The 26,954-nt window shown below is 44.1% G+C and overlaps 1 protein-coding gene across 23 annotated transcripts in view; it reads left to right on the top strand.

The window, feature by feature from the left end:
• dlg2 (discs, large homolog 2 (Drosophila)) overlaps window positions 1-26,954 on the top strand; it is a 180,592-nt gene that overhangs the window by 29,138 nt on the left and 124,500 nt on the right. For 2 of the 23 annotated variants that reach the window (XM_042092792.1, XM_042092791.1), the window contains exon 1: window positions 17,422-17,578. The exons of 20 other annotated variants lie outside the window; for them this stretch is intronic. In XM_042092792.1, the coding sequence (XP_041948726.1) occupies window positions 17,549-17,578 (30 nt within the window). In that variant the 5' untranslated portion in view covers window positions 17,422-17,548. Of the gene's footprint in view, window positions 1-10,530; window positions 10,730-17,421; window positions 17,579-26,954 lie in introns of those variants that run through there. One more of the 23 variants, XM_042092788.1, reaches the window with a different exon arrangement.

The following is a 26,954-nucleotide window of genomic DNA, read 5'->3' as shown; positions in this document are numbered from 1 at the left end:
AAAAGACTGTTTGCTATGACATGTCTGTCGCAAAAAATATGATAAATATAACAAAAGCATGATTTGGCATTAGTACATGACTAACAGTAATTGTGATATGGGTCCATTGGAAAACACTGTGGCCTATATTCAGATATCTGTGGCATATTTGTGATTTTTTTTTTTGTGAATTTAGACCTACAGGCTTATAAGTGGGCTGTTGCAAATATATCCTAATATAGAGCTCAGTCGGTATGGAACTGCCAATTGTAATACCTTGTGACTCTTAATACATTCAGCATTACAGTATGTCGGTAGATTAAGAATCCGCTCCATATTCTCAGTAAACATCCGGAGAAAAGAAGAAAACCGCTTCTGGTGTTTCGTTAGTTTTGGCAAGGCTAATTTTAGCCTACAAAATGTTCCTAAATCCAGCGTGAAATTTAAGATTATCTTCATCAGACAAAATCCTCAGATTCAAAATGTGTAATGAAGCTAAAGCATGCACCTGCACCGTAATAAGTAGTTTTTCTGAAACTGTGAAGCCAAGTGAGTATTTCTGTGATGTCAAATGGAGGTAACAAACTTGAGGCTATTTTGCGATTAAAACATTTATACTTAACAAGTATACTAGTATCTGTACTTCTGTGTGGTAACATTACCTGTGTTTGCATGTTAAGTCACTCGCATGTGTGTGTGTGTGTGTGTGTGTGTGTGTGTGTGTGTGTGTTGAGAAGATACTGAATGTCTAATTCTATTTTAAGCCATGTTGAAGCATATATAACCAACCCAACCCCCAGTCTTCACTCAGCAGCACACAACACAACATCATAATGTATCTCTGACTCCCAGAAGCTCCATGGGTTTCTTACGTAAGATTTGCGGGGCTCTCTCGCTGTGTCACTGCTGAGAGAGAGAGACAGAGAGAGAGAGAGAAAGAGAGAGGAAAAAACTCCTACACTTGCTCCAAATGCCTTACTGTTTTTCTGGTACACTGTGTCAGTATCCCACCACCACCAGTGCTTCCGTTTTTAGACGGCTCCTCCATTTACGGCGTGCTGATGTAAGCCCGAGCTGGAACCCTCCTCATGCTGCCGCTGCTGCTGCTGCGTGCGGCCACTCCGAGGCGAGGCGGACAGCCACCTTCAGACGGGCTGTGTGTGTGGGCCCCGGCCCCGCTGCCGGGTCGTGCTGTGTAGGAAAGGGCATTGATTTGCCTCCTCTGCGGGTGCCTGTGCGCATTATTATGCCACAGGTAGCCAGCTCTACTCCTCAGTTCATAATATGCAAGCGTGCGGAGGTGTCACCTCAATATGAGCATGAGTACAAATGGGCTATTTGAAGGTGTAGTCTCTGATTCTAATCCAGTACACTTCCTGTCAGTTTGAGCTAAGGGCTCCACATGGGTCCTTTAGCGGTCTGCTCAGTGTATGTGTTTGTACCCAGTACTCCGTGCTAATGGGAACAAACAAACATGCTGGCTCAGTCTGACTCAGTCATAAACTGTTCCAGACGATCTCCATGTGGCTTTAGGAACTTGGAATGGAGGGGTGTCTTTGTGATTGGCTGTTGAGCACTAGTATCAACAATCATACACCAAAATTGCAATCAGTACATTTTGAAAAAGGTATTGGCTTCTAGCTTCATTGCTAATGGCATGGTAATAGTATTCCAGTAATATACTGAGTTTGCATAATTATCTGACTTTGAATATTTCTCTTCTTTATCTGTTAGGCCTTTGTGTGAGCACCGTCTGGTAAAGACCCCTGCTATCCAGACTGCAACTGCAATAGTCTTACGCTGCTTTATCCAGTCACACACTCCACTCATATTTGCATAGCAGTAGTTGTACATGAATATTGATGAATCGGATTTGTGAAATAGTCCGCTTTTTATGTTCCTAGAAGTTATTCAGGTCACAGATTATTTTTATGTCAAATTCAGTTTCCAGTTTCATGCATATGTTTTGTTCCACACAATTTGTAAAGCTAGAGGATGGTATACTATCAGCTTTATGTTCATCAAGCATTGGTCAACGCTCTGTTTCCCCTGCTCATTGCAAGTCGTGGCATGACTCAAATCAGAATAGGTCAATGTGCTAAAATAAATAGCTTAAAGTGTTGTGAAAAGGAGTCTGTCTGCCTGCCCACTTCTAATCCTATTGGCCTGCTTGGGGTGGACAAGCAGGTGACCACTGCGACTGAGATAGCGGATAGATGTTTAGAGAGGTGAGACGAGGCTGACCTGGCTGTAGATGATACTAACTGGTGTTATTAGCCGAGGGCAGAGCAGGTCACTTTGTCGCACTTTCCCCAATGTGTGTGTTTGTGATTGAGGGGCTGAAGACCTGTGTAATCACGAGAAAGGGCAATAGACCTGTGTGTTACAGTAGAAGTGAGCCCAATGAGTCTCCATTAATGAATAAAGTTTATCTTTATTTGCTAAACTAATAAACTGCGGTCTGTCTGTGCTATAAATGGCCCCTCGGGGACAATAAAGTTATCCTTGAGCCTGACTACAAAAAATGACCACTTTTAATCTGGAGCCTAAATATGATTAATTAGGTCTGATGTGTTGGTGTGTGTTTCTGCTATGGCCACCCCCAAACCATGCACCTAGAATGTGTAGTTAAACAAGCTCTCCAAACCAGCTATCAGCCAAGGGTTTTACAAGGGTTGTAAGACTGCCTGATGCGTTTCTCCATGCAATATTCATGAACCTACAGGCATGTTATCATGTCTGATTTGAGCCCTCAATTCACTGGTCATCGTGTACAAAGTCATGCATCAGTGAATATATACATAAATGGGAAAGCATGCGTACACACACACACACACACACGCACACACACACACACACACACACACACACACACACACACACACACACACACAGACACACACAGACACACACACACACACAGAGAGAGAGAGAGCATCAAGGACGGAAACTGCCAGGAAGCCTAGCATGGTTATCACTCAAGCGTGTGTGGCAATGTAGAAAGAATGGATTGGATGCCTTTGTGCATTACACAGATTTAAAATCTTTCCGCTCTTCCCCTCCCTCACGAACAGTTGGGACCAAGTAAGCCTGTCTTTCCCCAAATGGTGTATGCGGGGGCTAGATGCTATCCCTTATATAGAGATCTTAAGATTAGCAGCTTCCTGGTCTTACTCTTCCCTTAGGTACTACAGCAGCCTATCTCCTCACACAATCTCCCACCTGGTCCTCCTCTCGTCTCCGTGTAGTGCCATGATGCATCCCGGACCTGTGCTCCTCCTCGCTCACTGAGAGGGCTGAAAGAGCTTGTGAGACGAGGGCACTGACATGCAATGGTTCGTGACCTCCCCGTGCCAGTCAGGTCGATCGGGGCTAGGTTTGCCACAGACATCCACGCTAAGCCTGCCAAGAGAACACTCTCAGAGCAGAGGCGCGGTCAAGGCTGCTCAAATAGGCCTGATTTAAGCACAAGCTTTGGTCAAGTAAAGTTGCACCGGATAATACGGGTGGTGCTCCACAGTGTTTTGTGAGACCTGTTGATATGACCACTATATTAAGCTTCTTTTTACATCTCAATTAAACTTTTAATTTGACATAGAGTTGTGGTTTGGAAACCAGAAAAGAAAGTATCAATGCTTTAATTATTATGGAGGAGAAGAAGAGTGTGCAGTATAATCCATGGTTCTGGGTCATCAAGTTAAACACAGTATTTAACCGTTTCATTCTTTTGTTTCTTTTCCTGGCAGACTGGGTATATGTAAATGATTAGAGACCCTTGAACACTGACATCCTGTAGCATTGCTTGAAGGATGTTATGACAGTCTGTGTATAGGAAAAAAATAGCAGAACAAATCGCAAACACATACTGTTTCCCTGATTACAGTTAAGTGGATATCTCAGTTCAGGAAGTGATTTTGAATCCAAAGCTATAGATATGTTTGCCTCCTAAAGATGTTTACTTTTTATTGTTGTTCTTGGTTCTTCTATGCCAGCTGTTGGTTCTGAAACTATGGTTCTTATCGTAATTTACTGACCAAGGTTCATACATTGATTTTGCAAAATTTCTTTGGCTATGAAGTTGGGTAACAGGGTGGGCTATACGTGGAAATACATTTATCTCTTTCTTATTAAATCATGATCTGACTAATTGATTTAATTTAATTTAAAGCATAGGCTATTCAAATTGCTCACGTTTTTCTTTGCTCTCCTTAGCATGCTTCCGCGAAATGTGTCTTCTTAAATTCCAAAATAAATCTCACTGGAACAGTGTCACCACATAGTTGTTCTTGCTCTATCTACATTGTTAGTATCTAGTTGTTTTGTAGGAATAGTACGCTTGTAAGCCCTATAACTTTCAGTTTCTTTTCTAAAATATTTAGCGACTTCATCCCCAACAAATTTACTGTAACGTCGGCATGCTGGACTAGTCCTATGTGCTACCAGAGAATGTCTAATAGGAAGAGAATTGGCACTGTCTGGTTACTTTCGGTTTCTGGACTGGTTGCAGTTCCTCCTCAGATTCCACTTGAGGGCGCTCGCAGGCGAGTGCAGAATGCATTGAGGTCTATGGAGCTTTACCCCTCAATATCCACTTTTCTCTGGATATAATTTTTTGAGTAGTAATTTGAATGTTGCATTCGCTAGGAGAGGCAAAGAAAATACACACTGTTGATTGTTATATTTTTTGAAGTCACGTAAGTCTTCTAAAAAGCCTTTCAAATATGTCAATGACGTTATTCATTAGCACAATGCTAGCGTGATATGGGCAACAACGACCCAACCTGTAAGAAATGAAAAGGACATAAGTACTCGTTCATTCAACTTTAGATCTAAAATCTATATTGAACTTGCATAAACTACAATAAAATCTACGATTCTTCCACGACAAGCAGGTGAAAGAGATACATTTAGCCATCTAGCTCCATAGACCCCCATTCAACCTGCACTCGCCCGCGATCACCCCCAGTGGAATTCTAATGGAACTGCAACCAATGTCGGTACAATGAGGCTTAATAGGAAGTGCCAAGGCTCTCCGTAGACGGGCTCTGGTGCTACGGACTTTGGGACAATGCATTCTGGGATACGGGGGAGAACTCTGGGGGTTGTTTGTGTGTGTTAATGCCTTTATTTACCGTTTTAATGTCCATGTTTTAGTGTAGCGTGTTACCCTTTTAGGTCTTCCTCGTGTGTGATCCTTTTTGTGTGGGGGGCTGCGTCCACCCCTGTATGTGTAGTGTGTGTGTGTGTTTGACATGCCTAGTGTGCGCTGTTTTCGTGAACTGTATCCTCTCCCCTGATTCTGTATGCTAGCCTGTAAAAACTTTTCTTGAACAAAGTTCTGGCTATGCCGAATCCGTTAGGTCAATATGTTTGTTTTGAATTGTAGCGGTCTTGGTTACACTATGAAGACGTGAGTTCAGGGTGGATCTGGGCATCACACTCGTGGCGTGAGCGGTATCGGATCCGCTCCTCGCTCGCTCACGCTCCGCTCCGCTCACTAGCTCTGACTGTTACAAACTTTTTTCAAAGCTAGTTGTACTTTCAACAATGTAGTATACTGTAGGTGGTGATGGAAAGTAATGGGATGAGATGGGTATCCTTTTTACATGTAGAAACTTGCATCCTTACTAGTCTTTGTGGTCACCAGAGGCACCTTGCACCTTTTTAAAAAGCATGTTTAAAACTTTTCCTGCTTTGAAAGTTATGCAGGGCTTTGCTTTATTTTCAAATCACATGATCCATACTTTATCCATCAACATTTTTCTCTTGAGATTTACTAACACATTATGCCCCCCCCCCCCCCCACACACACACACACACCAGCCCTTCTTCTTAGCACTATGTGGCCTGTTTCCCCCTGCAGCTCTGTAAACTGTCAGCAGTTTGGAAGATCTGTCTCCAGAAAGGCTTTAGTATCTTTAGCATGCTGTGGACCTCCAACTATATTTAAGTAAGAGGATTAAGGCTGCCACATTATAAGCACCAGAGGAGGTGGAGGGCTGAATTCCCTGAATTAGGATGCTACATGAATACACACTGAGGGAAAATGTCCACCTGACGTCCTTTGTTCTGGATCATAATTTATATTGCCAGTGTATCCTGTTGAGATGGTCTCTTATGTAAGGCTTTTGTACCTTATGGCATTATCTGATGAGGTAATGATTGCAGTCTTTTTGTCTTGTTTCTCTTCTGTCCTGCTTCATGATTCTTTTGTATTGTTTCTTGTTTTTACCGTTGGCCTTCCCTATAAGAGTCACCATAACTTCATGATTTGTTCTTAATGATCTAGTTCTTAAGATGCTGGATGGGAAGGCGATTCATCTGGCTGGCCATTGGCATTTTGCAGCCCAGTGCTGTGGTCTGTGGCCTGTCTGCCAGGAGGTCTGTGTCCTGCTGGGGGATTCTGTCTCTGCGGTACTGTAGAAGGCGCTGACCCTCCAAGAGGCTCACTGCCCGGGTGTTTGTCCATCTGGCCACAGTGCCAGGGGCCAGTGGGTCTCTGGGGGCCTGGCACTACCCGTGTGTGCTGCCTTCCTGCCAGGGGCTTGGCCCCATGTGTTCACTGCCTGACCCGTAACGGGACATGGGAGTGCGGTGCGGGCACAGCAGTAGCACTGTATATGTAGCAGAATGCTACTGACAGTACTCTTAGGCACTTCTTAGATTCTCATCTGTGGCCTGTAAGGGGGCGTTGATGGACCCATATAAGTGAGTGAATTATCATATTCATTAAACTAAAACAATGCTAATTACCTAATGCATTCTAATTCAGTGGACACATTTAATCCGGTTAAAGTGCAACAGATGGGCAGCACAAATGCTGACATAAAAATAGATAGATTTTATAAAGATGATTGTTTTTTTTTAATGTGAAGGAAAAAAAGTAATGCTACAAGCCATGTTGTTATCACAGTACTGTGAAAAGTTAGGTGCAGTACCGGTATATGTAGTGTAACTTATTTAGCATTGACTTAAATGAATGGTGCTGTATTGCTTGTAAGCCCCCTGTCTGGAGAAAGGGAAATGCTTTTCCCAATTAATTGAATGCACAGACCTTTTTCAGTAGACCTTCTGTTCTGGGGAACAGGTGTTGGTCTGTAGCACAGGGATGCGTCTCAAATGGGGGTTGTGGAGTTTATACCTGTCCATTCTTAAACTTCTTGTTGAAAGAGTGTATTTGTATGATTAGTGAGTAATAGGAAGTGACATTGCGAGACCACAAGGGCAGCTCTATAAAAACAAATTAGCGTGTGGCATTTCCTTGAAGCATATCTTCCTATATAATTGAAAATGGCAAAAAAAGTTGTTTTGCAAGTAGTTCTCAAAATGGCCTTGCCTTCACCAAGGCCTCCTCCGGATATGACGTCACAGTGATCAGATGAATGTGCCTATGTATGGATGATGCGTCTGTGTGTGCGCTGGTCTGCTGCAACTATGTATGTGTGATGTATTGATGCTTATGCTGTGTGGGGTGGTCTGCTGCGACTATGGGAGAGTGTGGAGGCCAGGCTAGGTGGGAGAGATGTGTAAGTCCAGGCTAGGTAGGAGAGTGTGGAGGCCAGACTAGGTGGGAGAGTGTGGAGGCCAGGCTAGGTGGGAGAGCTGTGTAAGTCCAGGGCTACGTGGGCTGGACCAAGGAATAAAGAGAGAGAGATAGAGAGAGACCTCTTGGCTCAGCGTTGGTGAAGACAACCTCCTGCCTGTGACCTTTGCAGCCACCTATGCCTGTGTGTGTGTGTGTGTGTGCATGTGCGTGCGTGAGTCATTTCTCCAGCAGGAGATGCCCCTAGGAAGAGATATATTTATACTTGTTAAAGTAGCTTTGGCTCTCTGCTGCAACTCGGCCAGTTCTTCTTCCTGTCCAGGCAGCAGTTTTGTTTTCTGCAAACATCGCTCTTTTTCCCTGGGATCTGTCGTTTGATTGATAGTTGATCTGACTGGTTCTTTCTTGCTGTTCTTACTTTGTTCTATGGAGACTCCATGGAGATTTTTCATGATTTGATTCCATTGTTCATATTTACGGTCGATCGCAATATGAGATTTCTTTGCAACCCTTATGGAAATGTTGCATGTTTTATGTATTTGCGCCCTATTTCAGTTCTGAGTCATTTGTGCCAGTCAGTGCTGTGGAGATGATAGCTGTTACAATTGATGTCTGATGTTATAAACAAAGTCTGTATGCTAGACTCTGTACTCGGCATAGTCGCAACTCTATTGAGTACAGTACATTAAGCACACAACTGCATAGGCCTACTCCTACTTAATGTTCCACAACACTTTCAAAACCATCCCTGTTCCTTTATGGTGGAATTGCCATGAAAAGTCTGTTTTAGTTGATTTCAATCATCGTGTTGAAAGTCTTGTAATCCATCCACCCCCGGACCACCCCCTCCTTCCCTCTTTTCCTTCTTCCCTCCCTCTCGCCTTCCCTCCCTTCTTTTTCTCTCCCCCTCTCTCTCTCTCTATTCCCCTCGCTCTCGTTTCTCTCTCTCTCTCTATTCCCCTCGCTCTCGTTTCTCTCTCTCTCCCACTCCTTCCCCTGCTTGCCTTCTCCCCCGTTGCAACCGAGAGGGAATTTTTTTTTTTTTGTTCATCTCTACAGTAAAGCGGCTAACCACTGAACAACTAGTTACCACGGTAACGGGGAGGCTTGCACCAAAAATATATGCAGTAAAGCTTCTTTGATACCTCCCACTGCATGCCGTCTTGTGCTTGATGCCTTGTCTCTGAGCGGGAGCAGCGGCAGAAGCAGCAGCAGTGGCGGCACATTCCTCTGCTCATCAGCTCATCGGCACTCAGTGGGAAAACGCTCCGTCTTCAGCAATGGCACCAAGTGTGAACTTGCGTTGTTTAATATTTTAGCCAAGCGGCCATGAGTCACTTGTGGACAGAAACACAACATTCTTCCAGTAGTTCTATTTTTTTAATTTTTTTGGGTTATGTTTTTCTGATAATGCGTGGATTGGATAGACCGCCGCTTTTGTTAGTCGTCTGTTTAGTGACAGTTTGAAATCGATCATTAGAAATGATGTATTCTTCTCATGTATTGTGTGTGTGTCTTTGTATCTACTGTATGTATGTTGTGCATGTTACCTTTGTTCATTGCAATCATATTTGAGCTCTCTGTGTCGGCTAGTGAACACACTTCAGCAGCCCTGTGCTTTACAGCCAACCAGTCCCACCAACACATCCAATCAATGTCATCGTAAGATAATTACACTCTCTGTCTCGTGTACAACCAGTCATTACGCTTAATTATAAACATTGTTGAGATGATTTCAATCAACATGGCAGTCATTTAGTCATAGTGTTATTTATACGGGCCCCGTTTGGCATTGTTGTCGGATGTTGTCGGTGCTGTGAAGCATCATGTCAGTGTAGCCAGCCAGTCAGTGCTCTGTATGGTGGAGACCGAGTGTACACGCTCTCTCTCTGAGGACGCCCCCTGGTGGGAGCTCGCTCATCCTGCACCACCACTCCGAGCTCTGCCCTCCTGTGGCTGTGTACAGAGGCAGCCGTGGTGCTCCTTGTGGTGTTGGCACTGCCAGGCAGCCTCATTAGTGCACACGGTGGGCTGACCACCTCGGGCCGGTCCGGAATAGAAGACCTGGTGCTCCCCAGGCTACTGTCACTCATCCGGAGTCAACCTGAAGAGAAAGGCTAAGGAGCCATTTTTGGCTGTGGGTATCAGGTCCGAGAAGCAGCAGCGAGGCAAACATCGCTGGACTGTTGGAGGATGAATGTGGAGCAGGTGTATTATTTTAGTCGTATTATTGTGTATCTAACTGTAACATGATTCATGGACGGAACTGGACAAGCTTTGTGGCTAGTTGTCATGTTTGTAGTGCGCTGGCGTGAATGACGTGTACTGTTTCACATCTCAGTGCTGTATGCAAATAAATACTAAATATTTACACTGGCCAAAATAAGCAATGAGTAACACTTACCCATTCTGTCTGCTCATTTTGAAGGAATCTTTTTTTTTTCTGCTAGAATGAGGCACTGGAGAAAATTACATAACCGTGCTTGTGTGTGTGTGTGTGTGTGGCTTTGTTTGTGTGTCTGTTAGTGTGTGTGTGTGTGTGTGTGTGTGTGCTTGCATGTGTTTATACTGATATGGCATCTGCATGCTGGAAACATTCAAATCATCATGCAAGAATGTAGTACATCCACCCCCTCTCCACCTGTTTTCCTGGGTTTTCTTGGAAAGAGGCTTAGAAACTACTATCCTTTGAAGCCAACTTACTGTAACATAGTATTTACCTTCCTTTCCTTCTTGAGGAGAACGTGTGAATAAGAAGGGGGGGTGATATCTTCCTCCCTCTCTCCCTCTCTTTCTCCCTCTCTCCCTTTCTCTCTCCCTCTCTTTGTCTCTCTCCATGTCGCTCCCTCTCTTTCCCTGCTCCTCACACTGCTCAGAGACTGCTGTCAGCTGAGGCGCTTGATCCAGCAGTAAAGCGTTGCACAGCTCGCCGCGCTCGTCAAGTCTTCCGACCATGGCTCTGTGCACGTCTCCCAGCCAGGGACTGGCACAATGACCAAGGGCACAGCACAGGCATCACCTCGCTGGCTGGGCTGGCTAGGTTTAAAAAAAGCACCTAGCCCTAGTACTCAGGGATGTAAGGGAGCTGTGATGTCTGTAGGTTTTCCTTTCTGTGTTTGAAGAAGCTGAACGTCTCATCTTTCCTTATGCCCGTCATCCCCTGCCATGTTTTTTGCATGTTACTGTGCACTAAGGACTACTGTCAAGGTAAGCGAGCTTGTGGTGTGTGTGCATGTGTTACAAGTGTGGGCGTGTGTGTGAGTGTATGTGTGAGTGTGTCTGCAAAAGATTGAGGTGGTACTAGAAGAGCTCATTCTTTCTGTTGAGTTGAGTTTCACAGGTGGGTCATTAGTGGGGTTTCAGGTAAATCAGATCAAATCAGATAAGCATGTTCCTGCACCGTCTTTATTTTTGGGAGCTAAACACTACATTTTGTGTAGACAAACCCTAAGCAAAATCTGGGATGTTGTGGCAACCATTTTCCTGGATTCTGTCCGATTCGACACAGAATGACCTAGGTGATTGTCAGTGTCCAGTCTTTTGACAGGTTACTGTTTTATCACATGGTGTAGTGATGGTGTGACCTGGGCTGCAGAACCATTATCTTGTCTTTTCATTTGCCTCTAACTACTGTTGTGTTTGTTCTTTTTTAAGTAGAAAGTAATAATCTAAAGTATGTTGTCATTTCTACTATGTGTGAGGCAGTTTCATCATTTTGAATACCCGATTCTTTCCAAGTTTATGAATGAACTTGCGTGGAAGAGCATGAGCTTGTGTAGTTCCTCTAAAGCTGGAGGGCACTTCAGGGTGATTTACAATCGCAACAATGCCTTGATTAAATGTTTCTCTCTCTTTTTTCTCTCTCTCTCTTTCTCTCTCTCTCTCTCTCTCTCTCTCTCTCTATTAACTCCAGTAGTTACTGTACCTGCAAGACTCCCTATTATGATTAATTACTGCAGATTCTTCTCCTAACTGTGTGCACGTTCAGGGAAGAGATGGAATTAGGAGTAATTAATGTTTCCTCTACGCTTTAAAGAATGGTTCTCTCATTGTAACGTTACATTCCCCGGGTTTCAGTTTCCTCAAGTCTCAATATCCATGTGGAGATTGCTGAATACGAGAACTTTGTGAATTGAGGATCGGTGCTATAAAAGATAGTTGCAGAGGTTCCAGAGGAGGAATGGTGGGAGATCAAGGTAATCCATTGTTAAAATCAAGTCAAGAATCAATAACACAGAAATAAGTACCGGTAGCTATACAAATGTAGATATAAAGATACAGACTTAAAAATGCTCCAGGAGCTTGATCTGCTGGAGTCTCTGGACTGCAGATGACAGGTGCTTGCTCGACACATAAGTTATGCATCTGGCTCTTCCTCACTGCAGTCCAAGTCCTGGCTGAGGTCTGGGTGTCAGTCACTCTGAGCATGTGCCCCGCTGGGTGCGGCCCATTAAAGATGCACATATCAGACGATGCACCTGTCAGGACTCCACCTCGGGAGCTCCACCATCGGTTTTGGAGGAGCAAGAGTGAGACCATTTTTAGGGATCAACAAAATGTCCATCTTTAGTCAAGGGTTGGTTGGGTTTGACATCAAAATGTGTTTCAGAAACCTGAAATGTTTAAATGTATGTGACTAATTTTGCAATAAAAAAAATCAATGAAATCTAGAAAAGATCCATACTTGCTTGTTGTAGTCGTTAGCTGGACATATATGCGATATATATATAAACCCACCTTGTACTTCATTAGATTGTGTTGTACATTTCATGGTATTGGAGCCAAATTGTATTTTAAATGGTCTGTTAGATGCTTGTTGGTAACTGCTTATGTAACTATGTGTATTGCTTTTGGGGAGTGTGGGAGTATTTCCGTGTGTGTGTGTGTGTGTGTGTGTGTGTGTGTGTGTGTGTTTGTGTTTGCGCGTGTGCGTGTGTTTGTATATGTGTTTGCGCGCGTGTGTGTGTGTGTGTGTGTGTGTGTTTGCGCGCGTGCGTGTGTGTGTGTGTGTGTGTGTGTGTGTGTGTGTGTTTGCGCATGTGTGTGTGTGTGAGTGTCAGTGTTGTAAAGGACGCTGTTGATGGCACATAGAGCCTTGAGGGGGAGTGTGGGACAGATTCCTGCTGCCTCTCCTCTCCCACGCTTCCTCATGGACAAGCTCTGGAATTAGTGGGGTGTGTAATGATAGCCTTGTGCTGCTCTGCCTCCTTGGGGCTCTCAAGCTCTCTCTCTCTCTCTGCCGGCAGTTCCCATCCACCGCTAGCCCCAATGTGCTCGCAGACACAGACAGACCTTTGAAGGTTGTGCACCTGCACCAAGGGGATTCTTTTCTGCTTGAGTCATGATTTGACTCATGATTCTTGTCATGGTTCTGTAGTCGCGGGTTATTGCCCTGTCTCAAGAAAAGATTACTTGTTTTGCCTGCAGAAATAGTCATTTGTGCATTTTTGTGCAGATTATTAAACCTCTAGGCTGAGGTTTCTGAACCATTGAAAATGTATGGTCTGGCTAAAAACGTGAAGATTTCACTCATTTGTGGCTGGCACATCCTCTGTTCATGTGGATGTGAATTTGCATCTCTGCACCTCTGGAAATATGGATGTCTCATTAAAACATGCTAATGGAATACAGTGTTCTGAATGACAGTGAGGTGCATATGGTGCTGGCTCATCAAAGCATTACTGTTTGATGCAGCACACTTGTAATGCCTCTACATTTTTACATGATATGGCAAGCAGTCGTGAAACAAGAGGTCTATCTAGATATGTTGTTTTATTCTTGTGTTGTGATTGCATTAAAGGTGCATCTAGCAACTCACATCAACAAACAACAATTTAGTTTAGTAATACCGTGGCACCAGGTATCAAAGGTATTATGATTTTTTATTTAATGTCTACCTCTGGTAACTTTGCCTCTGAAGTCCACAAGATTGCACAAGACCTTGGTCATGTCTTGTATCACAGTAGAAATGGGATAAAGGAGGTCAGTGTTGAGAATAAATTTACCACACCAAGATGGCAGCAGAGAATTCCAGTATGTGAAATGTAACATATGGTATCAAATTACCAGTACCAAATTCTAATACTTGCTGTGTCATAAAAAGTATATATTAATATTGTACTTGTACATAATAATGTATTGTGATCCAAATATCGTGATGGTATTGTATCGATGTCTCCGTGGCAGTTCCCACCCCTAATAACCACAGGCTTACCAGATTTAATGCTTTACGATAAAAATATTTCACTGACAGTTTGAAAACTGAATCATTCCGTGTCAAATCAGACAAAATCCAGAAGAATAGTGGCATCACCGACTCCAATATTCCTCAAAGTTCGTCTACACAATGTTTAGGTTCCATAACTAAAACCTGTAAAATATTTTTGTTCAATTCTATTATTTACACTTTTTCAAAGGCCTTATCTTAGAGGCCATGTTTGGCTATTCATCTTAAAAAAGTATTATTCCTGGCCTGACCAAACTTTGTAGAATGGAAGACAGGGGCAGCCGTGGCCTACTGGTAAGCGCTCTGGACTTGTAACCGGAGGGTTGCCGATTCGAATCCCGATCAGTAGGAACGGCTGAAGTGCCCTTGAGCAAGGCACCTAACCCCTCACTCCTCCCCAAGCGCCGCTGTAGCAGGTGTGTGGATAAATGCAGAGACCAAATTTCCCTCACTGGATCAAAAGAGTATATATACTTACTTATACAAACATGTTCTTATAAGATTAAAAGCCAAATATATTGAATCATAACCATTGACATAAAATAGGCTTATATTTTCTATAGACATCAATATTCCCTGTATAAAAGACTTGGCCCCTTATAGCCACCAATGAATGAACAAAAAATTGATGAATAATGGAACATGAAAGGCTATCCCCAGTTAAGGCCTATTCTAGGTCAATGGTTAAAATATAATTACTAGTATATAATTCAATATATTTGGCATCCTTTTTTCAAGGTATTAGAAATGTCTTTTTGTAGTATGGGAAGTAAACTATAGCCATTCAATTCAAGTATCTATCAGAGTTAATGCCTTGTAAAAGGAGTAAAGTGCTATGCTGTGTTTCACCTGAGGGGGCGGTAAAATCTAATATTTATTGTAAATGTTTATTTTGGTGTTCCCAAAACACCTGTAACTACATGCATTTATTCTGTTAATGGGACTTGGTACAATATTGGTACTTTACATACTAAATGTTCATATACTTAGCTATTTCCACATAGATTTTTATGGTCCTAGTAGCCACCCCACATACCATTTCAGTTGCATGAAAATTACACAAAAATGCAAGCACATCTTTTTTTATCTGTATTATTGTCATGGTCATTGGTTGTGGAGACTTCAAATATTGGGATGACATTAATAAATTGGTGTGTTTGAAGTTTAAATAGTGACAGATATCAAATGGAAGAAACAACTGTTTTTTACTACCCTCAATATCAAACTTAATGCACAGTTTTTCGAAATTTAGGTCCTTTTAGAAAGTCAATAGCCATTCAGTATGTACTTTAAATGGTTTAAACATGCTTATTATGAGTTGGTCTTCCATCGTAAAAAATTTGGGAAGGCTAAGGAAAGTATTTGTCAAGATATTAATGCCCAAACATGGCATGTGTTCAAGCTTTAAAAATGAAAGAATTTCAAGGTCTAAAAAAAGATATGAAGACAGAACTTTGCACGGAAATATTTCACAGGCCTTGTTTTTAGGACCCGTTGATGATGTAGACAAAATCTGAGACGGTGCAGCAACAACCTTATTTGATTTGACACGGAAAGACCCATACTGATTAATGAGTTTTTTTCTTTCATTGATGGTTATGATGCCAATCTATTTTATGACAAGGAAGCCATGATAATTGGCCACTGAGTAACAAATTGGTGTTGCAGACTTTCTCCGTTGGAGCAATAGCTTTGAAATGTAAGCACTAATGGAGCATAGTGTTAGTTCGGGCAGGCCACAGAGTCACAGTAACTCAGCTGACAACAGCTCAGCCGAGTGCTCAGTTGATTACTCAGCTGATCATCACTTGCTCCTACACTGATGTAGGCGCTGGTTAAGCTGCCTACCTACTCTTGCCGCTTTCTCTGCAAGCCTTTTTGCAACCCACCTCCACCCCATCTCCTCATTCATCTGACTTATCAATGTGTTGTTGATGCCTGTTCTGTACCATATGGGAGGTTTATCGTTGCTTTTCACTATGCCTTAGGCTTGCCTGATTTGCACATGGAGGGCCAGGCGGCTCCTAGAACAGACCCATACTGCCAAATGTAACTTTATGAAAATAGTAATAAAACTTTATTTGGCAAAGTGGTCCTGACTGAAATATTACGGGGGTTTCTTCAATACCTATGTGGCTAAATATCAGCCAGCTTTCATAGCAAGGCATCTTCAATTCTTTTCTCTGTGGCTTTAATCTAATTGAAAGCTTTACATTCCAGCTCACTTTTGATGATCAGGTCTCAATTGGCCACTGAAACTTGAATGTGTCTCATTCAATCCAGTAACTTTGACAGTGCTATTGAGTTCCAGTATAGCTACAGTACAGCTTAAAGTGGCTAATTTGCCTGCTACCATTACACCCTCTTATGGATAGTTATTATCACTGTTGTTAATTGATTTGTTTCCACAAAAAAGCTACTGCCACTATGGCTGCATTGTATCTGTGTTTCTCTCCATTGGGCATTGACGGTAATGTTGCTGTAATTTAGCCCAGAATCTACTGTAACCTAATTTATCATCAACCCAACCGTTTATTCCAGAAAGAGAACAACAATGTCAACATAAGCCTTGCTCCAAGGCCCAGGTATTATATGGATTCCATACTGTGCGCCAGCAAGCCCCCTCTGCCTTGGCAGCAGAGGCTGCATATGACACATCTAATCCTCTAAGAGCTTTGAGCTTTAGGTGGGTTTGAGGACTGGTTTTGTGTGAAGCCTGTGTGTGTGTGTGTGTGTGTGTGTGTGTGTGTGTGTGTGTGTGTGTGTGTGTGTGTGTGTGTGTGTGTGTGTGTGTGTGTGTGTGTGTGTGTGTGTGTGTGTGTGTGTGTGTGTGTGTACTGTAGGCTCAATAAAGCAGCAGGTCTTTTCTCACCCCCACCACTCCGTACAGACCTGCCATTATGGCCGTCCACACGCCCGGTCAGTAACAGTTAGGTGAGCCAATCAGTCACACTGCCATTTATCTCCCTGTCAACCCGCCGATCAATGGGAATAATTACACCACGCTCCGGTCAGGTCCAGAATAACTGGTCCCTTTGCTGCCCATGAATAACGTTAGCTAAAAACGTCCGGTTGGTCCCTTTCCTCCATGCCCACACACCATGTTAGCCCGAGGGATCCTCCCAGGGCTCTGCCCTGTGACAGCGCCTCTGCAGTCAAAGATGCTGCTGTGTGCTTTTCCCATGCAGCCTGGCTCACGCGCCGTCTTGCTGCAGCACTCTTAAGGTGCCGCTGATGTCGCTTTCATCAGCTTTACCGGCTGCTCCTGATCGCCCCTGCTTTCCACTGCTGCGATTGGCCACAGTGGTGACAGTGTCTTTATACCTCACCAAACATTTTCATATCCCAAGGTAGAATATACTGGAATGTAGTCACCCACACAGCCAGATTTGTAGTAGGGAGCTGAACACTGTGTCTGTGTTGCAGTGAAAAGTATCCGGGTGGACTCCGTGCTCCTCCCTTGCCTGTTGGTTCTGTCTTGGCTCTGATCCCTGTCAGGGGATGGGGTGGGTGGGGGGATGGGGGGGCTCACTGCCGCATAGTGGTGGTAGGTGCAGTGATGGGGAAGCAATTCGTAGCTGTCCCACATCTGAGAGACTTTCTGGCACGCACCTCGACACCAGCACAATGAGCACCTCCAGTGCTCCGGAGACACACGGAGCGAGCCGAGCAAGTCCACGCAGCCAGAACACACCCGGCTGAGCGAGACCGAACTGCCCTCAGAGTCTCCACACACACACACACGCACACACACATGCACACACGCACACACGCAGACACACGCACACTCTTTTACAGCCATGCAGGACGAACGGGAGAAGAACTCTGAGGTAAGGAAATCAACTCTGCTTAATAAGTGATGAGCACTCACTGAAGTAGCGAAGGGGGTGTGTGAACGAGCGGCACACGAGTGGTAAATGTGAGGAAAATCTGCAGTACTCCCTTAAGTGTCTCGGTTAAGTTTTTCATGCTGTGAAGTAGGAAGACCCTGCAAGCCTGTGTGTTTGTGCTAAAGGGAGACTCTCCGTTTGGTTCCGTCTGAAGAAAAACAACTGCAGTAAAGTCTTGCCCTGTAACAACTCTCCATAACTTTCCTCCCTCCCTCTCTCTATCTCTCTCCCTCTCTCTCTCCCTCCCTCTCTCTATCTCTCTCTCCCTTGCTGTCCGCCCCCCTCATAGTCTCTCTCCCTCACTCACTCTCTCGCTCTCTTTATACGGTTTCTTCTCTCCTTTTTTGTACTACTCGCATAACGAATACTACTGTACACACCCTGCTCTACTCGTATTTGTTATCTCTGTGTATGCCTGGCACAAACACTCTTTCCATCCTCCTCATTTTCTCTTTGTCTTCAGTTCTTTTTTCTACTTTCTTTCTCTCTCTTTCTACCCCCCTCTCTTTTTCTCTCTTGCTCTGTCTCTCTTTCTCCCCCAGCTCTCTCTCTCTCCCCCCCCCCCCCCTCTCTCTTTCTCTTACTCTTTCTGGGTCTTTCCATTAAAATGGAAAAACGACTCCCCAGACAAGCATCTTGGCTGGAGCCTGGGCTGAGCTGTCTGTAAAGCATGTAGGGGAGGCTGTATCACTGCTGAAGTGTGGGCTTGCCTGCGCTTGCTCTTAGCGTCTCTGTGCTTGAGTGGAAGCTCCGTGACACCCTGGAGTGGATTGTGTGACAGTGCTGAGGCACAGCGTGGATGGATGTTGTTGGATGCGAACCCCCCCCCCCCCCCCCTCGCAACAGGAAGTACCACTCACATGCTTCGCTTGTTTTGGCTCGGGGGCTGGTGTGCCACTTGGATTTGGAAAACGGTGACGTTTTAAAGGAGGACAGCTGTGCTTGTGGGGGCCACCTTGGGAACGCTGAGCTAGCGTAGCAGGCTGCATTTTCGGTGGACAGAGCAAACACGCACAGCAAGACGCGACCCTCTCGGCACCCCTCATCAGTCCCAATCCGGAGGACCGGACGCATTCTTCCACTGCCTCGTTCCCTTTCACTCGTCAGAATGTGGCCATTGTTCCGAGAGGCTCTCGTGTTTCGGCCCTCGCCGCAAAACTGTCCACCCCTCGCACGGGAGCCGGGGGGAGCTGGATCCGATTACCTCCCACTCTCTTTCTCTCTCTCTCTCTCTCTCTCTCTCTCTCTCTCTCTCTCTCTCTCTCTCTCTTTTTCTCTCTTTTTCTCTCTCTCTCCAGGGCCTGGAGAGGTAAGCAGGGAACCGCAAACAGGCAGAGGTCCTGTTCCTGTCCCCAGACCCCCAACCCTCTCTTCCCACCGTCACTCACCACACACACACACACACACACACACACACACACACACACACACACACACACACACACACACACACACACACAGACAGACACACACACAGGTATCTCCTAGCAGTGGAGAGCACCTCCCCCTCCTCCCCCAGGAACTCCTCTCCATTGGAGAACTAAAGCAAATCAGCCTCTTACATGTACCAAAAAGAAATGTTTATTAAAGGGGGCACACAATCAAAAATAGTCCTGTGCCTAGTGACTGCTGATCCTCTTTAATGTCTCCTATCCAGTGATGCAGCTGCAGCTTATTGGAAGTAATGATGTCTTTGGGTTGTGTGAGCGAGTGATTAGTCTTTTTTCATGATCACAGCATGACTGATGACGAGCCTGTATCTGTCATTAAATTTTTAAAGTGAATCTGGAATTATCAGTCTGTGATGTGAAGCTGATGCTGTCAAGCTGTAGCATCATGTTGCCTTTTGATTATCTTGATGTTTTTATTTTAGGCTGCTGTGTTTGTCTGTGCTGTTTCCATAGAGATCCAACTGACAACTGATTTGTGATGTTTTCGTAACCTTTTCATCTCCAATTTTGGTTATAATTTGTCATAAGCAGCACAAAATGACAGTGGCTGGTGCAAGTTGACCCACTTAGTGGAGTTATTCATCTTCATCCAAGATGGTGTATGTAATAGGCACACTCTTATACACTTATTAGAAAAAAGTTTGAAGCAAAGTTGTCCTTAGTGTGATTTTGATAGTTTGTCTTACATTCATTTGATCCTCCATATGTGTATGTTGATTGTCTTTGCCAGTATTGAAGTTCTGTCTTTACCAGTATTGAAGCAGCCACCTCTCACAATGTGTCATAACCCTTCAAACCAGTCTTTTAATGAGTCTCTGCTTCTTTAATTAGTCTGTGTTTTGCTGATTAAGTTATTGACATTTCCACACCAGCCTTAATTGATTTTGATGCTTGATGTGGACGAAGGTTTCTCACCTCTGAAGTAAAAGTGCACAGTAAGCACGTTCCTCTATTCGCTGGTCACTGCTCCTTACTCTTACTACCAATCTTACTGGTACATACATTTCCCCCATTGTTTTCATTCTGAAACTAAGACAAAATGGCAAAACAATTTTTACATCTTTCACTCATCTTTACCAGGGAAGCCAATGTGGAGGGTGCTGTACCTTAGAAAAGAAAGTGTTATAAGTGTGTGTGTGTGTGTGTGTGTGTGTGTGTGTGTGTGTGTGTGTGTGTGTGTGTGTGTGTGTGTGTGTGTGTGTGTGTTTGTATGAGTGTGTACCCATAATGTCACACCACCACACCACAGGGCCTGTGTGGTGTTACACTAAGTAATTTATTCGTGTGAACAAATAAACAAAAACAAGTTGGAGCGGAAATGACACTCTGACAGTGGGAGGATTGTTTGTGTTTAACCTTTGGACGCCCACTGTGTGTTCCACCGCTTCCAATCCACTGAGTCAAGGTGGTCACACCGCGAAGCCCCACTGTGTCTCTGTTTTTAGCATGGTATCATGTTGCAGATCCTGAACTTAACGGTGATAAATCTAAGGTCACAAATTAAGATCTGTAGGATAATTCTGTAGGACCTACTCTCTAGAGTTCATTGCGTTCATCTCTGCGATATAGTGGGGAATTGCTTGTCGGGAACTAATTATGCATACTTTGTTTGATTAATTCAGTCAAGCCTCTGAGCCATTCAGAGAGTGCAAATAATTGTTTATCAACATAATGAGGCATGGTAGCAGTAAGTATAACTCTTCAAACATGCTAATGTAGCACCACACACACAAACAGGGTAAAAGTGAAAAACCTCTCTCCTCTGATTCTTTTTGTCATTCAGTTGGTTTTAGTTCACAAATTTGGAACAGTAGCAGCCAGAAGTGGATAAATTGTGTTTCTGCCTTTTGCTTCATGCATTTGTTAGCCTACAGGTATATGCTTGTTTTCTCCAGGCTGTCTTTAATTGATCCATTTGCATAGCAGGAACTCCACAGCGAGTCCAAACAGGCTTGCTTCTCATTGATAGCTTGCCTTTGTAAGAGATAAGCATTGATGTGCAGCACAGGATGCAGTGCTGTTACTGCACAGCCCACAAATTGGCAGAGTTACCAGTGTGGCGGGGAGCTGTTATGCAGCCGACAGTGAGGACTAGGAGCGGAGAGTAGGCCTTTGAGCTCAGACATCCACCCCCCTACACACACACACACACACACACACACACACACACACACACACACACACACACACACACCCTGGATCCTTTCATTTGATGCCCTCGTGATGCCGCTGAGACGCACTTTTAATTGGACTTCAGTGCCATAATTAAACGGACTGTAGAAGGGTGCAGAGTTTGGGGGGGGGTGGCTGTTAGGAATCAAAGTCCGATTGAATGTTCTCTTTGCTGCCGTTCTTGGGTCCAGTTCGGACTTGAGCCGAGCGAGCCGATGGCTCCTTAGGGGCGAGCCCGTGCCTCGCTGCCTGGACGGAGGAGCAGCTGTTCCTCGCTCCTGTTCCTGCTCCGCTGGGAAAGGCCGATGCTCTGGAAAACTGGCAGCTTTGCTAAGATTTACGGCCGCCTGGTCCTTTTTTTCTCTCTCTTTTCTGGCATGAAACATTTGGCAGGACTTTGCGTTTAATTGTTTTGTGGAAAAGCACTTAGTGTGAGCGTGCTCTGTATTCACTCACATTTCATCCTGTAGCATTCTTCAGCGAATCCGTGGGCAGACTTGTGCTCAGGTAGACCGCTTACTACACACACTAGTCATACATGAAGGGTGCTTTCATGAGCAAACCAAACAAAAAAAAACAAGTCAGCCTTCCTTTTTTTATGTAAAAAAAACATAAATCAGTTTTATTGCTCAGCTGGATTCCAGAAAAGGAACATGGAAATGTTTCTCTGCTCTTGTTTTGTTGCTATAGTTTAAGCCTGCTGTTTCTGCTCAGACATAGGGATGGGATAGAAGTTTCCCATTAAAGGTACCATCAAATATTAATGAAGCCTTAAGGGCTCACCACTGCAGGTAGGCATCGTTTCGATGGGATTGTGGAGTAAATATATGCCCCCCCCCCCCCCCCCGAGCATCTCACACTGTCAGTTTGTGGGCTAGAACACATTTAAGTTTAGCATCAGCATGTTCCAAAGGCCTTTCTTTCACCTTGAGATGGAAATCAGGCATTAGAGTTAATATGGCTGTGGAGTTGCATGTGGCTCTTGTTGCCAACCTACAGCAGCATTTTGTTGGAAGCAGCGGTGGAGTGGAGCTGGAGAGGGAGCTTTTGCATGTGAAATGAGACTCTCTGTTGTATTCACATTTTTATTGATTTGGCAGATGCTTTTCGCCCAAGGCAACTCACTTCACAAAGAGGGTCCGGGTTGGAAGTCGTACTCCTGTCCTTGGTGCTGTGCCAGCCTTCATCTCCCAGGAACCAACAGGAGTCTCGGAAAGACACTTGATTTACTGATCCACGCGTTTTCAAACACTGTATACAGAAGAAGCTGTAGTCTTGAGGACGTGTGCCCTGTCCTCCGCTCTTTCCACCTCCCATAGAACTTTCCAGAATATGCTGATGCAGCAAACCAACAGCTCTCCCAGGCTGCTATTAACGCAACCACAACTGTGTAACATGTTGTATTCTGCTATCATGAGCTGCACTCAGGCCAGTGTCTGTCTGCAGTTTTAAATGGCCCCGTGTTTGGCCAGTCCTAACCTACGGCATGCTCTCCTGCTTTCATCTCCCTGTGAGCCCGTGCTGCCTGGATAAGGGCTTGACACAGTCTAATTTATCTTAAGAGTTATCCCAGGAGAAAAGCCTGCATTACAGTTTGTTTAGGGCAGGGTTCTGTCGAAAGTCTTACTGCAAGATAAAGTTGTGACTCTATGGGTATACTCAAGGAAAATGTTTCAGAACAGAGATGTACTTTCTGGAGTTGAGCTGTAATTTATGTTGCGTTCCACCCTCAGGACATGGTCCACAAGGGGGTTGGAAATGCACCACTCACTGCAGGGTTTACAAGCCACTCAGCACTAGGGGGCTTAGAGGGAGCCATATTATAAGATATGGACAATAAGCTGATGCCACAGTGTTTGCAGGCCTATTGATCCAACAAAGCACCAGGAAGGAGTGCATGCCAACACTCAGTGGCCAACGATGCGCAATTTCCTGCTAGAAGGGCGGTCTGAGAGCGCAGACCTGCGCCAAGCCCAACACGTGGCATTGCCGTATCACAGTGCTGGTGAAAGTGAAAGTAAATTGTGTGGATCTGCCATGTGATTTAGACCTGCTCCAAAATAGAATGGGCTCCTCCTTGGTCCATGCTACACTTTTCTGCCAAGTTTCTTCAGAATTCCAGATTGTCGTTTTTTTTGCATAATCCATCATGCAGACAGACAGGCAGAAACTTGCATTGAAAACAACCTCCTTGGTAGAAGTAATAGTTGGGTACTGTTGCTGTTTATAGTCTGATGGGGGAAAGGGCTGGGCTTTTTGTAAGATTCATTGCATGTCATGTAAAAACATGCTAGAACACATTTAATCAAACCACTGTTTATTCAGGCAGTCCCATCCCTGCAGCCATTCTAATGCAAAGTGACTTGATAGTGACGAGTGACGAGGTCTGGCATATCAGTGATCGTCAATGAAGTAGCAGTGTGAAATGCCTCTCTCCACACACACACGTCACCTCCTACATCAGGCACAGGCAAAAGAATCCTTTCATCCATATGTCTGTTTTATGAGTCATAAATCTGCTAATATGACCTTACTGTAGGTACTGACATGTTAGAGATTGTTGAGAGAATGGATATTATATGGGATGAGATGGCCTTTCGAGGCTGTGAGAGGGAGGGGACTCACCCTGGCGAAGAAGGGCATGTTTAGTTCTAGGCTAGATTGTATCGCAACATTATGCATAGCAACGCCATAGCAAGTACCAGGGAAGAAAAAGGACCTATGTTGTCACTTTTCAATGTGCTGGGTATCCCTTTGGCGTTATTTTTTAATGTGCAGAGCAGTCCAACAGTCATTCCTGGAACTCTGGGGTTGGTATATTAGTAATGAATGGAATTTGAAAAGCTCTCAAACTGGTTAAATAAAACATTACTTTGAGCCTAACGAATAGCCAATTCATGTTGTCTACTTTCAATGTTGAGGGAGATTCGTTAAAATGACCCAGTCAGATGACCCAGTATGTTGAAAAGTAGAAATATGAAAACTAATTCTTGCATAATGGGCCTTTAGAAAAAGAAATCACAAAGGAAAAAAGGAAAATGCATAGGTGGCTGAGATCCTGATAAGTGCTTAATTATGAACACACTGTTAAGTCAGCACTACCACTAGACGTGAAAAGAGGATGTGACCTGTGTGACCTTTCTTAGCAGGTTGTCTAATGGTCTAAGCTCCGAGGAGAGGCACAAACTGACTCTTAGCTTAGTCCACGGTCCTTTCTCTCTCGCTGGTGATGGGAGCTCTCCCCTCTAAAATTCCCCTCACTCCTCCTCACAGCCGTGTGAATACTGCAGGTGCTCAGAGCTTAATGACACTCCATTACAGACTCTCACCAAATGCCCTCAGTCTGAAAGACCCTCTGCGCTAATGGGCTTAAGTGGCTTTTTCTTCTTTAAACAAAAATGCCACCGGCTTCTGGGTTATTGTAATTTGCCTCCAACACATTGATTGCATATCAGTGGCACAGGTTCATTCCACAGATGTTGCCCTTTAGAATATATCATTATGCGGAACTACAAGCAGGAATTTGCATAAAGAAAGCAAGACCCGCTGCTCTGATTAGTGTTGCAGTCCTTTTAAAATAAGTAACTTGAGTTGCAACTAAGGCCATTGGCACATGGGTGGCTGATTGTTAGATGGCTAATGGAACTTTAGTCCTACTGTGCCATCTAATGGCCAAAAAGCTCATTTTCATTCATCACTAATAGTCTATTGCAGACTATCGGGTGGTAGATGTAGATGTGGATTATTATGTGCACAATGTTTTTTTATTCAGTCTTACTCATATCATAGTGGACAGATAGTAATGCTTTCTACAGTACCTGATCTAAGTGGTAGTCGTCAAGATTTTGTTCATGATGAATTTCTTTACCATTAATCACAATCTATGCCTATGTATTTTGATGCTCCATTAATTTAACAGCATTCTATGCTTTGAAGTGTGTGTGTGTGTGTGTGCGTGTGTGTGTGTTTGTGTGTGTGTGTGTGTTCATCCATGCTTTTAGTTATTGCATTGTTTATAGTGGATGGAGATTTATCAACATTAACCTTTCAGAATTGAATTGCTGTATGCTGTATGCTATGTCTTTTAATTATTGCATTAGTATTAACTTCATTAAAGTACTACAAAAACGGGGTCATCCTTTATCCGTGTGTGTGTGTGTGTGTGTGTGTGTGTGTGTGTGTGTGTGTGTGTGTGTGTGTGTGTGTGTTTGTGTGTGTTTGTGTGTGTGTAAAGCATAGTGGCTAACTCTGTGAGCTTTAGTGTTTGTGTTTTGATGCGTGAGTGCGTGCCTGTAGTAGTTAAGGCTCAAAGGCTTGAGTGTGTTCTCAGATGCACATCCCAGGGCTCATTGCTGCTAACATACAACAGTATCCGCTTTACTGCACACTCCATCCATCCGCCCGCCCCACCACTCACTTCACTGGCTTCATGTATGCCCTGATCAAGCCGTCCTGGGCTCAAGAATAAACCGTGCTGGATTACCGACTGACTTTGTTGGACTTTGTAGTAGGGGCATATAAGCATGTTATAATCAATGATACTATATGTTATATTATATGTTTGGTGCAATTTTAGCATTTGAAAAATAGATATTCTGAATCATGAAGAAGATTAAGTGACATGGTGAGCACCATAGCTAAACTGATTTGGTGAGTGATGTTGCTGTGCTTTGGTGATGTTCTCCATCATTGCATCACATTGCGTCACATGATCTCACTTGCTGTATTGCTAAGCTTTACCTGATGCGTGCATAGTGAGCTGCCTTGGGTGCTTAGAATATAACAGAAAAACAGAAGATCCTATGTGGAATTGTATCCTTATGATGACTAAATAGGGACAACGCCTCATGAGCACTTCTAATGTGTTCTGTACTAATGCATTTAAACAACAATTACTGTATTCTGCCTACAGACTCTGGCCTGTCTCCTTTCTAGCAAACTAGACCTAGGTCAAAGTCCCTTTAAAAAAAAAATACAAAAAAAGACCTCATTGACAGAGGTCATCCTTTTTAGGGACGACTGTTGTGATGATGAGCTGAACCAGGCTTTCCATAACAGAGGTGTGATTGAGACCAAAATGGAAATCAGCACTCAGCATTAGCTCTCAGCTTGGGCTCGATTTAGTATTTCTGGTTTTAGTAAAAGCCAAAGCAGGTGGTCCTTGTGAGTCCAGAGCATCAGAGAGTCCGAAGAAATGTCCAATTTTCACCTGTTTCGTCACCTCTGTCCCATCTCAGCAGTGTGCCCCCCCTTCGCAGTGCCCTGGCACCGGGTCCACGGACACAGGCACGGTCACTCGTGCCCATCCTCACTAGGCGCGGGTATATTTAGCAGCTCACTATTTGGTCATTTTACTTTCAGGCGAAGTTGGGCTTTCAATCTGTACATCGCTATTTCATTTTGTCTCCGATCATGTTTAGGTTTTTGCAGCCCATTTACGAGTTAGATTTAGTGTAGATTTAGTGCGGAGCCGTGTGTTTCTCCTTCGCAGCTTCAGGGAGGTTGGAGATAAGCTAATCCTTTGCTACATCTCGAAAATGGCCATTTTCTTTTTCTTTTTTTGTCGTGAAAACGATTGCAATATAGATAGACTGCGTCCCCAGAGGGCTGTTCCATTAGATTGCTTACATTCAGTCCTGTTGAGCAGCCACATAGGGGCACAGTGTCTCTCAATTACAATGTTATCAGCGCGC

The sequence above is a fragment of the Alosa sapidissima genome, chromosome 5, assembly GCF_018492685.1.
Source record: "Alosa sapidissima isolate fAloSap1 chromosome 5, fAloSap1.pri, whole genome shotgun sequence".
NCBI classification, from domain to species: Eukaryota; Metazoa; Chordata; class Actinopteri; order Clupeiformes; family Clupeidae; genus Alosa; species Alosa sapidissima.
This window is presented reverse-complemented; position numbering and strand designations above follow the sequence as displayed.